Raw genomic sequence first — 17603 nt, 5'->3', positions numbered from 1 at the left:
AAGCTGCCATCAGCTGCTGTACTTCTACTATCAGTCCACTAGATGGCGTCATGAAGCTGCAGTGAAGTGAAGAGCAGCCCAGCAACATGATCCATGGACGACTGTCTCCATCCACTGATACACACAAGGACTGAGATCCATTGAGTTGATGTGACACAGTCTCTGTGTGGACAGCGTTCCTCAGTCGATGTGAGGGTCTAAGGACAGAGGATGTTGTTATGATGCCATGTAAAGCCCTTTGAGACAAACTGTTTGTAAAAACGGGCTATACAAATAAAATTGCCTTGCCTTGTAGAAAACCACTGGCTCAAACAAGCTACAGCTGATTATTCCACACACAACAACTGGGCCTCAACTTATTTCACCTCACAGCTCCACTATTACAACATTTAGTCATTCAGTACATTCAGTACATTCAGTACAACCTGCAGCTGGAAAGTGACCAGTAGCTTCACCTGTCTGGTACATGAGCTGCAGTACAAGCAGGAAGTAGCACAACAAGGAAATACTCAAGGAAAGTACAAGTACATCACACCTGTACTGCACTAAATGTACTCAGTTACTGTGAAGAACCTGATGCTGAACATTGGAAAATCAATCATTAATACAGTCAGTTGAGTATTGATCAGACTAATGTTCATCAATAGACTGTAGTAGCTGTTGAAGCAGGAGCCTGTGACTTATTTGATGCGGTGCTCACTGTCTTTCTGAACATCATCTAGAGCCTTAAAACCCCTGTGAGCCCCTCAGCCCGCCACACTGAGTCCACATCAGTCCTGTAGTGTAAATCTAATGACAGACCACTCACCACAGACAGAGTCACAGCTGTTCTCCAGCGGCTGTCCGGACGAGCTCAGGCCGCGTTTAGTGGCTCAGACAGCGGGAGAGCAGCGGCTCATCTCCGCCTCCTCCACAGGCTGATTCAGGCGGTAAAGCTGCTTCCAGTCATCAGGAAGTGAAGCCGCACACAAAGAACCACTCTGTGGTCAACTACTGACCATCCACTAACTCTGCTTCTGCTCTTGTTACAGCGCTTCTACCCACAACATCCACACAACATGGCGGACACGGTTCTGTCGGTCCAGACTTTACAGTTACAGCTCTGACTCAGCTACAGTAGCATTATAATAACACAACAACAACACAACGACAAGTTGAAGGGCAGAGAACTCAGGTAACGACAGGTGTTAACGAGGAAAACATTCAGACAGTTCACCTTACCTTCACACGAGGAAATGAACTGCGACACAACCTCTGAGTCAAAATGAAACTTTGAAACTGAGCTGTGTCTCACCTGTTGGACGTGACTCTCTTATCTTGGAATAATTAACCTGCTTCGCTGGACTTTGCTCCAAGAAATAGTGAACAAACAAAGTTTATTACTCACAGGCATTTGGTCAAAGTAACATAAGGGATGTCAGTTACAGTAACAACAATCAACATGTTCCCATGACAATTATTTGTCACCGACATGAAAAATTCAGTGGGTAACTTTGAATGAATCAGGTGATAATTATTATTGTAAACAAACAGCTATAATAGTGCTGTGATGTCACTTATTGTCCAGCAGGGGGTTTAATACAAGTAGATACATCAGGAGGAAACCACTGAAGTGAAATAACCAAGTCTGACTGATCTCCAAGGTTTCAGAGAGATGACGACCTCCTGAACGTGCTCTGGTCACCATGGAGATGATGTGTGAACTCCAGCGGCGCCGGATTCATTTTAGAGGTGGGGGGGCCATGGAGGTTGGGTTGTTACGGGGCATACATTTACACACTCACTGTCGGTGCAATAGTCATATTATCGTCCGGCCGTGATGCGTAATACCAGCATAATGCGTAACACCCTCCCGCCAGCATCATGCCTACCGTAATTTATCAAAAAAAAAAAAAGAAAGCCCTGTACTCCGGTCTCCTGTGCTGGTCTGGCTGCAGGTTTGAGTAAATAAAATGTTGTGAATACACCTCTTATAACCCGTTTGAGCAGTTTCTATAAACTGCTAGGTTCTCAACGACTCAACCCGGGCCGGACTCACGAGCAGTCTCTCGGCTGGACCACGGCAAAAATAAAAAATAAAAGAAGCCCGTGGTCCGACCTGACCCAATTTTTAATTAGAATTTTAATAATAGAAAACATCATTGAATTTGAGCTCTCTAAAATGTTAGTAATGTTACTTTTACCATGCATTTAGTTTTTCTGTAGGTAAATTAATCATCATGGATCAAGCAGAAAATCAGCCTTTGTAAAAGCCGAAGTAACAGTCTATGAGCACTCAGGTCTGTGGCGCATCAGCCTGCAGCGGTTATTTTTCACCTCTTATTCTTGTCATTCATGTTTTAATAATATGAACAATGCTTAAGGTCAACGTCTGCTTAGACAGACGTTTGGACTTTATGTAGCTAAATAACTTTGTCTTAGTCCGTGACTGTGCTCGCTTCATAAGGACAGCTGTTATAGACCACTCGGGCCAGCTGTGGCCACAGGAGTTATTACAATGTTTCCATTTTGTTGTTTTCGCGCATCTCTTCTTTTTCTCACAAGTTATGGTTTTTACTGGCAAAACGAGCCAGTTAGAAATAAATAAAGGAAAAGAAAAAATAATATCCAGGAGACTTTGTCCCGTCCTCAGGACGTGAGCGAGGGAGGATCAGCTGGTGGCTCAGGTTTAGTGATGTCATGGCTGTCAGCTGCACATCTGTCAGCAGGTCCGCTTGACCGCTCCACACACACTTCACAAACTTTAGGAACAAGCTAGATGTTGATTTTGTAAACAGACAGTGACATGCTGGAAATAAGCAGACACCATACTCGCCCTCGTTAATATTGATTATTGAATTACGTAACATCATAAATCTCTCGCCACTGTAGTCCGGTTCGTCACCTGTCTCTGTGGGTGTAGGCTACGTCATCTCCAGGTGAAACAACTGTAACAACTGTAAAACACCTGGAATTGATAATAACTAAAGGCATATCACCAAAGCTGAACTAGGCTATTAACACGTCAGCCTAATTAATTATTTCCTCACATTTTTTCAAAGTAAACTTCCCTTCGCTCACTGGCAGAGCAGAAGTTGCACTTTCTGAGATGGTGCACTTGGTCCACGGTGTTTGTGGATGAAGCCTACAGGATGAGAAGGTGACGAAGGTGAAGGTGACAATAATAAGCGGAGGGAGGACGACGGAAGCTGGAGAAGCTTCACTCAGCTGTGCATTCACGTGGGCACCATATGGCCGGAGAGACTTGAATTAGGACTATTTAGCCTATTGGGCTGCACTACAGACAGAGTAGCCTATTCGATTTGATTTAAAATTAAAGATTCTTCTAGCCTATGTTTTATTGGTTTATTTCATTTGATGTGGGTGGGACCGGGGGAATTATTGAATCCGGGATAGCGGCCTATGGTGATCAGCAACCGGCAGAGCAGGGCAGGGGCGTAAAGTAGGGGGGGGGGGGGGGGGGGGGGGGGCAATGGCCCCTTGCCCCCCCCCCATTCCGGCGCCCTTGGTGAACTCAAAAGGTCAAGATGAAGGAGAGTGTGTGAGCAATGTAAACTCCACATACACACAGCAAGAGATAAAGTGAAGACATAAACCACAGAGTCAGATCTGAGCAGCAGGGAGCACACAGGAAGAGAAGACACTGACTACAAAATAAAACAGTGAACTAACTCCTTTAGTTCTGACATCACATCAGAACTAATGGAATAAAACTTTAAACATGATGTAATAGAAACACACTTTAATTTGTTATAACCTCCTATTGTTTGTTTCAATTTTTTTAGATGAAAAATGTTAAATAAAAATTAATTATTAATTAGAAAATGCATTGGATAAAAAACACAAAGTAGAGCCAGACATCCAGTCCAAAAAAACCTTTTTAATCATACTTTTTCATGTAACAGACTTAATCATATCTGTACAAACCATCTGTTCTGCTCCATTTAACAATATTGTCTTGCTATTTTGAATGAAAAATAATTAAATCTTGTAGAGAACCAGACTGGATCTCTACTGTAACAGGGAGGGAAACAGACGCTATTTGTGATAATGTTTCTATGAAAAATGTTATTGAACTTGGAAGTTTGAATCTGTCAAGATCTTTCCAACTTTACTGAAGTGTTGGACTGTGCAAAAGGTGATGGAGCTCAGTTATATGATAGTGGAGCTTATTGCAAAGCAGGAGAAACTACACACAACAGCAGAGACACTCCTTTCATTTCCTTTCATTATTTATTGAGTTGGGACAATGCACATTCATCAACATTAATGCGTTAAGCATCAGTGTAAATGCGCCGGACTTGAGGTGGGTAGAGTAGCCAAAAATTGTACTCAAGTAAGAGTATAGTTACTTCAGAATAATGTTACTCAAGTAAAAGTAAAAAGTAGACATTCAAACATTTACTTGAGTAAGGGTAGAAAGTACTTGGTGAAAAAGCTACTCAAGTCCTGAGTAACTGCTCTGAAAAAAATCAGATATTGCCAAAGAACAACATTTAACAACTAAGACAAAAGCCTAAATGACATTTTTTACAAAGTAACATAAATTAAGACAAATTCAGCCACAATAACTTACATAGGCCTATCTATGAGTGTGTTACGTTTCGCATTGGACAGTTCACGTCTCCATGTTGCCCATTAATCCCTGATCAGTGTTCACCTCGTCGGGCATTATCCACGACATACCAGGGCTGACGTCATCCTAATCATTTACTAGCCGCAGTTTCCCAAATTTGAGGCGGAGTGGCCGTCCTGTTTACCGCGGAGATTTTGTGTGCGGTCATGTGACTGCCTGGCTCTGATTGGTTAAACAGAGGCAAACGTTGCGAGTGGCTACATCTACCGGAATGTAGCTCAATGTAGGCTACCGCTTCTTCTGAAGAAATATACTCAAGTAAAAGTAACAAGTATGCTGCATTGAAACTACTCTTAGAAGTACAATTTATCCAAAAAGTTACTCAAGTAAATGTAACAGAGTAAATGTAGCGCGTTACTACCCACCTCTGGACTTAGCATAACTGCTACATTTCAGACGCAGTCCCTCATCCTCCCCTCTGGATTAGTTGTTTTGAAAACTTTACATTTTCAAATCAGAATCAATGTTTTCAGCTTGACGTGAGTGCACACAAGGGTATAAAAACCACTGCCCCCTGGTGGTGAATATGGCAGTGCAGCGATTATTCACAACAATATTTTTCACATTCATTCTAATGAGTCAGTGAGCTGATGTAACCTACAGAGTCACAGGACAAACATGCTGTGGTTTCATCTTTAATCATGTGTTTCTGAGCTCATCAGGTGTTTTTAATCTACAACCTGCAGCTGGAAAGTGACCAGTAGCTTCACCTGTCAGGTACATGAGCAGGAAGTAGCACAACAAGGAAAGTATGAGCATTGATCAACACTGGAAAATCAATAATCAACAAAGTCTCAGTAAAATGCTGATAACAACATTAGGTGTTCAGTATTGGTCAGTAACAGTCAGTTCTGACAATGTAAAATGACAATGTATTCCAGTCAAACCATATTTCTAGTTTTTTCATTTCCTCATGTATGACTGTTTCCATTTGACTGATGGTTTCACCTGAACCAAAAACCCAGATCCCCGACCCAGATACTTTACACATTTCGTTTATATACAGGATAAACAATACTGACCCCTGGGGGACCCCACAAGCAATAATAATAATGAGTAGGGCAGCCGTGCCTCTGCCATTTATAAACATGCATTGTTAACTGATACAAATGCCAATATCAACAATGTTTGTCAATTGTAATGACAATCATACCACTACTAATACAACATCTCATTACCATTTATAACTGTTGTTATGACAATAAACTAATGAACTGAACTGCATGAAGCTATTGAAACTGACATTTTTATTTTAAACATAACTGTGCAAATGAAAAAATATTAAAGATTGTCTAATCAACCTAAAACATTACAACCCCCTTGCAGTACTCTGCAGACCCCCTACCCCCTGTTGAAGGCCTCTGCCATAGACATTTTGAACTGCTTCCGTCTGGTAAACATTGAAAAAGCGCTTCGGGGGCAAACCACAAGACGGAGGGACAGTTTTATTCCAAGTGACTTTAAATGCTCCACAGGGAAACCCTGCACAATGTGAATGTGATTTACAATAGTAACATCTGTAATAAATGTGTACATTACTTTTTACATATTTATTATATATTAGTTCTTTACCTACTTTTCTATATGTCTTAAATCGCTCTTTGTATATTACTTTTATCTTTTTAAATTGTTAGGGAGAGATGCGCCTACGTATTGTTGAGCTTTATTGCCCGATTGAATTGAATTAAATAAGTAATAATCAGTATTGATCAGTGATAGGCATTAACAGCTTCTGCTCTATTTCCAGTGCTTCGACTGACAACATCCACACAACAAGGCGGTCCAGACTTTACAGTTACAGCTCTGACTCAGTTACAGTAACATTACAATAACACAACAACAACAACACAACGACAAGTTGAAGGGCAGAGAACTTGGATAATAACGACAACGAGGAAAACATTTAAACTGTTCACCTTACCTTCACACAAGAAAATAAACTGCGACACAAATGTTGAGTCAAACATGAATCCTGAAAAACAGGAAGAGAAGGACGGCCCTTGGTATGAATGTTTGGACAAGGAGTTCCACTCCTTTTCCTGTTGTTATAACACAGGGTCTCCTATAATGTCTTCCCTCTGACCAGGCTCATTGGAGCAACAGGCCCAACTTTAACTGCCCTTCTTCTCCTCTGCCCAACAAGTTACTGATCACTAATACTACTTACAATTATAAAAAAAAGCAATTTTTATATTTTCTACTGCTACGAAAGCAGAAACTGCACATCACATTTAAAACTGATTTATTTTGGTTTTTATTTGATTCACAGTAATATCACAAAGTATAAACAACAGCAAGTTGATTATATTGACCGTCCATTCAACATCGTGTACGTTTCCGGATGTGAGAAGTATGGAAGAAAAGTGAGTAGCCTACTCAGTGGGTCTAGATTGTAAAATAGTTATATAAATACGAGGTGCTCTTCAAGGCATAGGAATCACTGTAGGAGAAGCACAAATGACTGGTGGGAAAACAGTCAAGGAGGCAGCCGAGGCACTCTGATGCGAGTGATTATAAAAATCCGGGGACCCCGTCTCAATAAAGGATTTTACTGTTTTCCCACCAGTCATTTGTGCTTCTCCAAAAGTTTCCAGCCGTGTTTAATGTTCTGTGTGTTCACCTGTGACCAGCTCACAAACAGCCTGTACATTTGAACACGAAAAGTAAATTTGTTTAAACTGTGTTTTTCTCCTCCTCGGTGACGCTGGCGGCTCGGAGACATTTCGCTTCATGATATTCTGCCTTTTTGGCTGATTCGATTGATCAGTGATAGGCAGTAACAGCTTCTGCTCTTATTCCAGCTTTTCTACACAACATGGCAGACATGATTCTGTCGGTCCAGACTCAGCTACAGTAACATTAAAATAACACAAAAACACAACAAAAAGTTGAAGGAGAGAGAACTCGGGTAACAACAGGTGTTAACAAGGAAAAATCAAAACTGTTTACATTACCTTCACATGAGAAAAAAAAACTGCGACACAACGAACAGGAAACAGGAGAGGGGCACACTTCTTATTCTTCAGTATGTCTCCACCTTCTCCCTCATCTGCACAAACTTTACCCACTGAAGTTTGGATTTTACAGTAAAACCTTCACTTGTCTTCATCCAATGTGCCACGTGCTGTGGATATGTCAGTGTTTTCCCTCAGAGTTGCTGGTTTTGATATTTTATCTGCTGCTTCATTTTCCTCTGTTCCTGGAGGAGCTGGTTCCCACACGTATCCCACATCACTTTCACTTTCCACATCAACATTATTCCTCTAATGATTTCTGCTCTGGCTATTGATTTTTCCATGATTTATTGTTTCTAGAGCTGAGAGAGTAACTTCAGATAATTGTTGAGTGGTTTAACCGTTAATCCACCAGAGCGCCCAGAGTGTGTTGTCATGGGCTCTGCTGTGCAAATTCAGAGGTGTTCTGGTGTTCCCCACCTCTGACCCACCCCCCCCCCCCCAAAAAAAAACAAAAAACACAACATACCTGCCATCTCTTCGTGCACAGAGTAGGACATCGAGTGGAATCGAGACATGTCATTCATTGGTTCATGGATTGTTTGGGATTTGATTTGCCGTGCACATTCCTGTTCAACTTTGCTACATGGCTGTATGGTTTGAAGCTGACACAATAAAGTATAAAATAAACATGAACTCATGTTGAAGACAATGTTTCTTATTTGGCTCATCTGACTGTAGAAAGCTATTGATCTATACTTGGTCTGACATTTTGAACCATATTCTATCCTAAAACAAGTCTAAAGAGCCCACAGATTAAAAGATGTTATAGGCTGAAAATTGTGATCTCACTTAAAATGTTTAACTGATGAGCTAAATAACACTCAGCTCTGTCAGGAATCAAACCTACTACATGCTACATTGTGGCTTTGAACACCACTAGTCACGTGACAAAACCACGCCTCGACACAGTGGTTAATACAGCTGCTTCATGAGCTGCATGTGACAGAGCCTTGAGTGTCAGAGGACTTTGACTACCAACAGACCCAATTTTAACAGTGCTTTAACATATAACATGACATGAGTATGATTTTTCTGCTGCTCTACATCGGTTTGGAGAAAAAGCAGAAATGCACATCACATATAAAACTGTTTTATTTGATTCAATAAAAATACAATGTATAAAACCACATGTAAGTTCATTATATTGACCGTCCATTCAATATCATAGTTTCCAGCTGTGTTTATTGTTCTGTCTATACAGTTGAACATGAACAGTGAATTAGTTAAACAGTGTTTTTCTCCTCCTCGGTGACGCTGGCGGCTCGGAGGCTTTTTGCTTCGTGATATTCGGCCTCGTCCTTCACCAGCAGCTGAGGACTCTCCACGTCCACGTAGTCCTGCAGAGACACAGACGTTTGTCAGTTAAACACGACAACTGAGCATCACAGAGCTTCAATGAGGCCTTGAGTCAGAATTATGGCTTCATCTTCAGACTCATGAAAGACGACTAACACCTGGACTCTTGAAGATGAGTTTAAATCCACCTGTGCTGGTCTCAATGAACTGGACTGAGGTTGCATATGGAGCAGAGCCAGAAAAGCTTGAAGCTGTTCAGAACAAACTGGTGCATCCTGGGAAATAATCTCCAGAGGTTTTACTTTATGTATATGAGGGGGAAATCAGCATTAAAAGTCTCCTTCAGTCTGGAACTAGATTTAATCTGTGTCTAAATGCTCCAACAACAGTCAACCTCATGTCGTGCGCACAAACACCCAAACACAAAACCAGGAAGTCACATGATCATATTTATAGGTTGTACAGGGTTGTACAGGTGGAATTTAAAAACGTAATTCAAAAAACCATTAGCTCCTGATTCAGCACAAAGTAGGGATGTCACGATCATACATTTTCTTGGTACGATTATTGTCAGAGAAATAATCACGGTATTACGATTATCACGATTATTAATATGCACTAATTAATTTCACAACACTATGAATGTGTAAAATCAAATACAGTCAAAATATAATTACATTACTCATTATTTATACAAAATGTTTCAAGTATCTATTAATATATGACCAATTCTTAATCCCCCAGGGGAAGTGTTTCAGGTCATAAATTGTTATCTATACCAAATATTTGCGTTTATTTTAATCGTTTTTTGTTTTGCTTTTTTTAGTTATTATTAAAAATGACACGCTAACATTTAAATTCCTACCAAATCATGTTACGTTAGATAAATGGACCAGTATCTGAGCATTTACCTTTATTTTTGCGCACATCTGCCGATACGGTTCTACCATCATGTTTTTTGGAATCTTTACGATTAATTAATTGTGGCGTTTAATACCACGATTAATTGTCAAAACAAGTAATCGTGACATCCCTACCACAATGACATAACAATCAATCAATAATCAATAATGTGAAGCGGAGTGTCTCCAGGTGTTTCTCACCGCGTCGTTCTCCATGATGTCCTCCAGCAGGTGGACGATGTTGCTGAAGGACGGCCTCAGTGTGTACGGCTCCAGCCAACAGTCACGCATGATGTGAAGCCTGTGGGGTTTAGTTCAGAACCAGCTGAGCGTCGTCATGGCAACAGACATGTATACTGTATGTATGTGAGAACACATCTGTAGAAGAGGTCAACCTGGAACTGGACCTAAAAGTCTCACTCGCATTTCACAGGATGTTTCACTGATTAATTATGATGATTATTGATCGATCAGTGTAAAGGCCGATCTCTGATCTCACAAACTGTTGTTGGTTCGACTTTAACATGAAGTTTTAACTCAAGCACTGTTTTTAAACCAAAGTTTTTATTGTAAAACACTTTGAGCTGCTGTGATGTGTAAATAAAGTTTATTCATTTATTTATTCTCTCAGCACAACAGTGAGTGAAACACTGCAGAAACGTTTGATAAATCTAAATGTGAGTGATTCTTCAGGTTGGATTTTTTTATTGTTTTTTTTTAATAGTGCCATATAGTGTAAAGACATACAATCAAATACTACAGAGGTGCAACGTGGGTGACTAAACAAATAACAGTAGGCTACCATACAAACAAGACTTCAAATAGGCAAACAGAGAGGAGACAAGAACAAAACAAGACAAAAAAATACATAAATTGTATAATAATAGTGATTCTTCTGTTTAACTCACATCTCTGGTCGGCAGCCGTCAGGGTTGGTGTTTTTGTGGCCGATACAGATGTGGTAGATGACGGCCTCCGAGGTCTGCAGGTCCGGGTACGGTAATGTTCCTGAAAATATCCATTTCAAAATAAAATACACCAGTTAAGTTGATTTTCAACATTAAACTGAGGCCCTTTATAATATATGAGTTTGGAGTCTCTTCATTGTGTCATCAGAATTAACCTCAGTGACCTCAGAGTCAGGCTTTGGCTCCACCTTGTGGCCACACAGAGACTCTCTGGTTGTTTTGGCTTTTCTTTTTTTTATGTTTAAAGGTGGCTTCACTTTCACATGACGAGTGAAAGTTTGAGCTTCCTGGGTTTTTCTCCACTGTGGTTTAAATGTGTCTTTAATTTGAGCGACCAGCAGCTGTTAAGTCCAGAGTTTCTCCTGCAGCAGATGGATCAGCTCTGTGACCTTCACCAGCCTGATCCTGGACTCACCAAACATCTGCATCTCCCACAGCACGATGCCGAACGCCCACACGTCGCCTTTGAAGCTGTAGTAGTTGTTCTTGAAGTACTCAGGTGGATACCAACGCAACGGCACTCGCTGCTGCTCAGAGAGAAACAGAGAGAGAGAGAGTCAGGAAGTAAAAGACTGAGGAGCAGGTGGGTTCAACTTAGACTAAAGAAGAAAAACAAGAAGAGAAGTAATGAGAAGTGTGTCTGACCCGGGGGTTCCTCCAGCGGGTGCTGCGGCGACTTGTCAAACGCGTCAGGTCTCGGGCCAAACCAAACTCGGCCACTTTCACCTCCCAGGGAAACCTGTTCACCATGATGTTCCTGAGGGCCAGGTCACAGTGGACAATCTGCAGGGGAGCCACGCACACATTTAGCATGGAGGACTGTGATTGGTCAGGGAGGATGGTGAGTGACATAATGGAAGTAGACCTCACCATCTTGGAGCGCAGGTGCTGCATGGCCAAAGCGATGTGGTAGGAGGCGATGGTGAGGAGGCTCTGCAGCTCAGGGTCTGAGTTCAGGCTCCCCTTGTTGGTCTGCAAGAAGGTCCTCAGGGTCCCGTAGCTCACGTACTCCATGATGAGGATGAACGGCTCTGGATGGAGAACAACAGTCAGACATCAGGTCTCTGATGCCCCTTTCCCACTGGTCAAAAAACCTGTTTAAACCGGCTAACAATCGGCTTTTGGTGGCAGTGGGAAAGGCGCACTGAGCCGGTCAAACGACTCGGCAAGTGACACGGGTTAAAATCGCTTTCAATCGGCTCGGCTCCGATCGGCTTGCAGTGGGAACGCCAGACCCGCGTCAACCCGCTAATTTACGTGATCACGCCGTGCCGCCATGTCATCGCGCCGGTCGTGTCTCATATCACGTACCAAAACAAAGCTCTGCTCTCATTCCAGACTGGGATCAAAAGAGCAAAGAACACTGATCAAAGACGATTGAAAAAAAAAGAAGCGACAGTCTGTTTAACTGACGTGTTGTGCCGCTGAGGACTCGCTGTCCTCCGCGGTCCTGGTGCTCCAGGTCAGCCAGATGCCTCATCTGCCTCGGCGGACGGACACTCCGCGGCAGGCGGCTGTGTCATGACACTGTGTTTTGCACCGCGGATGAGAGCGGGGCGACTGGTTTATGCTCTGTCTGATCCCCCAGCGGGGGGTCAGACTCTGCTCATTTTGGTCAATGGGAAAGGGGCCAAATGCCGATTGTTAGCGGGTCGACCCGCGTTTAAAAAACCCGCGTCGACCCGCTAACTTTTGTGGGAAAACGGCTTAACAGTCAGACATCCGGTCTCTAACAGCAGCCTCTCACCCTCTGTGGTGTTCCAGTCCAGCAGCTGCAGGATGTTCTTATGGTGCATCAGCTTCCTCATGATGGAAACTTCCATGTCCACGTGTTTGGGACGGACTCCTGCAGGACACACGCAGAGGTCAGAGGTCAAACCAGAGTCCTAAAGAAAATATAAACTTTGATACAATCAGTGGAGAACAACAGCGCCCAATTCAGATCCTGATCCTGATCCACGTCCATTATCCTGATCCCAGTTCCCGTCACAGTCTAGATCCTGATTCATATCTAGATCCAGATCCATTATCCTGAACCAGATCCCGGTTCTGACACTGATCCTGAAGTCACGTAAGACAGACACTGAAGTCAAACTCAAGTTGCTATAGCAACCACGAGCAGAGCAAGACATGGTTTGATGTGAATCGTTTTGGGACAAAGTTTTTCTGGAAAATCTCCTCAAATATGAAACTTAGTGACAAAGTAAAACATCGTCACTAATTATTGAGACTGAGGCCTGTTCATGCAGCTGTGGTCCAGCTGTGGTCCAGCTGTGGTCCAGCTGTGGTCCAGCTGTGGTCCAGCTGTGGTCCAGCTGTGATCCAGCTGTGGTCCAGCTGTGATCCAGCTGTGGTCCAAGTCAAGTCAAGTCATTTTATTAAATGTCCCTAGTAGGGCAATTTGGATGCAACAGACATTCAGCATCACATTTAAACAACATAGGACATACACAGTAAAAACATTTAAGATGTTCACGATGTAAGCAGCAAAGGTTCAGCAGTAAAGTAAATTTGTAACGAATGGATATAAATAGAAATAATAAATAGTAAACAATAACTCCAAGTATAAATACAAGAAATGCAAAAAGCAGCAAAGTGGCAGGGAAAGCACCTCCTCTTCTCTGTGGCATTTAAAGCCCGGATGGAGAGGGGCAAAAAGGAGTGCTTCAATCTATTTTTGGTAGCTGGGGGGACAGCCAGACGATGTAATGGTAAATTTGAATATTCCTTTGTTTTAATCACTTGAGATGTCCCCACACCCTGCTTTCCCCCCAAGGTATCAGAACTCCTTTTTTTTGTTACCCATTTGTGTATTTTAACCTAGACCTCTTCACCCTGTAGGATGCCCCCGGTGTGAAACACACCCTCGGGGGTCGGTGCCGAGACCTACAGCAGACAAAAGAGTGTTGAAAACACTGTATGAGTATGGGGTCGACCCCTGCAGCAGACAAAGGGGGTGTGGAACACACCTTAGGGGGTGTTCCTCAGGTATAAATGTTAGGTCTCCCCATTTCTCTTTGTCTTTTCTTTACCATCACCGCTCGGGTTAGAACTGACCTTTCCTTGCAAGGAAATAAAAGCATGTCGCCGGCAGAAGTCTCTATTTCATTATTCACCAACAGCAAACAGCTAAAAGTTTTCCACAACAACCAACACCCAGTCCAGCTGTACCTTCCTTGCTGATCTTGCACGTGAACATGTTGTGGCCTTTGCACGTCCCCCTGCTCATCCTGGCCTGGTAGAAGACGCCCTCCTTCCCGGCTTTGATGAGCTGCAGCAGGTTCAGGTCCGACTTGGTGAATCGAGGACCCTGAGAGAGACGACACAAACAATCATGAATTATTCATCTCATCAGACAGAGAGGAGGGGGGGGGGGGGGCTACAACACCAGAAGACCACGATCAGCCGACTAGAGACAGAAACCCATCCACCAGTACCTGCTGCAGACCTTTCCACAGCCTCTTGGACGAGGTCCGGACCGTGCTGCTCTTCTGCAGCGGCGCCTGAAGACGAAGCTCCTCCTCCTCCTCTTCCTCCTCCACCTCCACCTGCTCCAGGTGCTCCACCACTGGGACCGGCCTCACGGGCCGGAGGGGAGCTTCCACCTGAGGAGCAGGATTCAGCATCAACTTCCTCCCCCGTAGCTCCCGAACGGTCCGGACCAAAGAATAATACCTGCAAGAACACGTGGCAAGTAAAACCATTTCATCTTCACAATAAGACAAGAATCTCATGTTAGTACTGATGGTGTTAACACGCTACTGTTCAGCAGGAACTAGTTTCTTTTTATCCCAACAGGAAGTGACTGTTTGTGACCATTCAGAGTCAAAACTTTGGACCTGATCCAGATCCTGATTCTGATCTAATTCCCTTATCTGGACTCAGAGCCTGATCGAGATCCTTATCCTAACCTCAATCTTACATTGTGACTCTCATACTAATCCTGTTTCAGATCCAGATAAATAATACTAAAATAGATCCCAATCTCAATCTTGGTATAGGTGCATCCTCCTGATCTAGTAGTTTCAGATCAAAAACTGGATCCTGATCTAGATTCCTTATCCTGATCCAAATCCAGATCTGGATTCTAAGCCTTATCTAGATCCTTATCCTAACCATAAACCCACAGCCCGATTCTGATCCAAATCCAGATACATTATGCTGAACCAGATCCCAATGCCGATCCAGAACTTGATTCTGATCTAGTTTCAAATCTAAGTCCAGGTCATAATCTAGATCCAGATACTTTATCCTGAACATGATCCAGATACTGATCAAGATCCCAGTTCTGGTTCTCATCCAGACTTTGATCTCCAGATCTGGATTAGGGTATAATGAGTATAATGGATCAAGTTGTTCTACGACTTTAATTGAGACTTTTATTTTACAGAATCTTGGTCTGGATCAGGATCAGGATTTTTATCAGGTCACAAGCCTTAAACCTACACTTCTATTTATTGTTTAGTCTATACACACACACACACACTTGATGGTGTTTCGGAGGAAGCAGCTGCATAATTTCAATCAGATGTGTGAAACTAATGTGTTGACGTTTGAAAACAAAGCTCTTGTGATTTTCGTCTTGAACGCTACATGTTGTATTTTTATGAACAGGTTTGTTTAACTTCTTACTTCCTGAGACACACGACTCCAATCAGCGTGAAGACGAGGACGACGAAGGAGAGGAGCCCGGTGAGGATGAAGACCAGCAGCCACGGAGCCTCACCTGAAGAGACGAGACAACAAGACAACAAGACAACACACTCAGGTACAACACACTGCAGTGTAATGGAGTAAATTTACTTGAGTACTGTACTTAAGTACATATCCAGAGGATTTGTACTTTACTTGAGTATTAGATTTCTTTGGTACTTATTACTCTTACTTGAATACATTTCCTAGACAAATATTTTTACTTTTACTGGAGTTAATTTGTAGGAAGGCTGAAAAGTACTGGTTACTTTCAGGTCTTTTTCTAAAATCCTATTGGACACAAGCTGTGTTTGTCAGAGAAGGAAACCCTAACCCCTAAAAGCAGCACATCAGTGCAGCTGAGCAGCAAAGAGTTCATTCTCACTAACAAGAGTTAAAAGCTCCTTACATTCATTTACAAACAATTAGTCATTCATTGATGTGAAAAATAAGAAATGTACTCTTACTCTTACTTTTACTTAAAGTACATTTAAAAGCATGTACTTTTGGATACTTAAGTACCTTTAAAAGCAAGTACTTTTTTACTCTTACTCGAGTAACATGTCGACTGAGCTACTTTTACTTGTAACGGGGTTAGTAAATTTTGACCAGAGTAAGAGTAAATCTCTTATTTTTCACATCAATGAATGACTATAATTGTTTGTAAATGAATGTAAGGAGCTTTTAACTCTTGTTAGTGAGAATGAACTCTTTGAAAGTAGCTGCACTGATGTGCTGCTTTTAGGGGTTAGGGTTTCCTTCTCTGACAAACACAGCTTGTGTTCAGTAGTATTTTAGAATTTAAAAAAAAGAGCAGACCTGAAAGTAACAAGTACTTTTCAGCCTGGCTACAAATTAACTCGAGTAAAAGTAAAAATATTTGTCTTGGAAATGTATTCAAGTAAGAGTAATAAGTACCAAATAAATCTAATACTCAAGTAAAGTACAAATCCTCTGGAGATGTACTTAAGTACAGTACTCAAGTAAATTTACTCCGTTACTGTCCACCACTGGTACTGGGGTTGAGTACTCTGTCCATCTCTGCTCACCTGGACAGAAGACCTCGGAGGTGGCGTTAACGCACGACATGTTGAGGTCAATACGAGGAGGTGAAGGTCAGTCAGCAGGGGAAAGTCAGACTGAGGCTGCAGAAAAACAACAAGACGCCGATCAGATCAGATCAAATTAATCAATAATAAGACGAATCAGCTTCTGCTAAATGATGGATTACAACACGGTGAATGTTGTAGCAGTTTTAGCTCCTCTTAACAAAGTGTACAATAGAATCTGCTGATTTATACTGGATTGTCCTTATCATACTCACCATTGTTCAATGTACCAGTCTCTTCACTTCTCTTCTCTTCATACTCGACGACAGATACACTGGTTTCAATTTATATTTAAATGTATTTATTATGATTACCCGCCTTATTTAAAACAGTATTTTGTGCAACTTACATCTAACTATCAAACCAGGCGATCTACTTATCCTTACTTTGCAGTGCCTCACAATAGGAAATCAATAGGTACAAAAGCATTCATGTTCAAAGGACCAAACGACTGGAACCATCTACCTGTAGGTATCAGATCATCGCAATCACTAATCTGTTTTAATCAAGTCCTATCCACCTACTTTGAAACACCCTGCTCCTGCTTTCATTAACTCTGTCACCATATTTTTATTTTCATCTAATATTTGTTCAAACTCTGGTTGCAATTTTGTCTAAGTGATTTTTGTATATGTCTGTCTTGTCTGTTTTTATATTTTATTTTGTTTTATTGTCTGTATTGTATTGTCTTGTTTCCTTTCATTGTATTGTGCTGAGTTGTGTTATGTCTTGATGTTTTTTTGTGTAGGACCCCCTCGTAAACGAGTTGTGACAACTCAAGGGGCTTATCCTACTATAATAAACAACTTCAACAACAACAACAATGTCTGAACGCTCAGAGTCTGTGTCTCACCTGTGACTCCTGATCAGCTCCGGGTTGATTAATAAATCCATCCTGACTGGTCTGGAACCAGCTCTGTGTCGGTCTGTTCTGGCTCTGCTGCTCTGACTCTTTAGTACAAACCTCTGACCTCACGACGTCT

General features: G+C 42.0%; 2 protein-coding genes across 3 annotated transcripts in view; both read right to left on the bottom strand.

Moving 5' to 3' along the window:
- LOC146975382 (protein NLRC3-like) overlaps nt 1–945 on the bottom strand; it is a 40795-nt gene extending 39850 nt beyond the window's left edge. The window contains exon 1 of the mRNA XM_085794609.1: nt 809–945. The gene's annotated coding sequence lies outside the window, so the exon portion shown is untranslated. The remainder of the gene's footprint in view (nt 1–808) is intronic.
- Nucleotides 946–8734: 7789 nt separating this feature from the next.
- LOC146975381 (tyrosine kinase receptor Cad96Ca) lies at nt 8735–16663 on the bottom strand. Of its 2 annotated transcripts, none has more exons than XM_085794780.1 (11): nt 16561–16662; nt 15452–15545; nt 14257–14494; nt 13991–14129; nt 12567–12665; nt 11690–11850; nt 11465–11602; nt 11235–11346; nt 10760–10859; nt 10053–10152; nt 8735–8990 (listed from the first exon to the last, which is right to left on the bottom strand). In XM_085794780.1, exons 1-11 carry the CDS (start codon nt 16598–16600, stop codon nt 8877–8879), a joined length of 1335 nt encoding a protein of 444 aa, XP_085650906.1. In that variant the 5' UTR covers nt 16601–16662; the 3' UTR covers nt 8735–8876. The 2 variants fall into 2 exon arrangements, with proteins under 2 accessions (XP_085650906.1, XP_085650907.1); XM_085794781.1 differs by having other exon boundaries at nt 8742–8990; nt 11235–11343; nt 16561–16663.
- Nucleotides 16664–17603: the final 940 nt, after the last annotated feature.

This window comes from Trachurus japonicus, chromosome 13, assembly GCF_045865225.1.
Source record: "Trachurus japonicus isolate A0001 chromosome 13, Traja_1.0".
Taxonomy (NCBI): domain Eukaryota; kingdom Metazoa; phylum Chordata; class Actinopteri; order Carangiformes; family Carangidae; genus Trachurus; species Trachurus japonicus.
The sequence above is the reverse complement of the archived record's forward strand: the minus strand, read 5'-3'. Positions and strand labels throughout refer to the sequence as shown.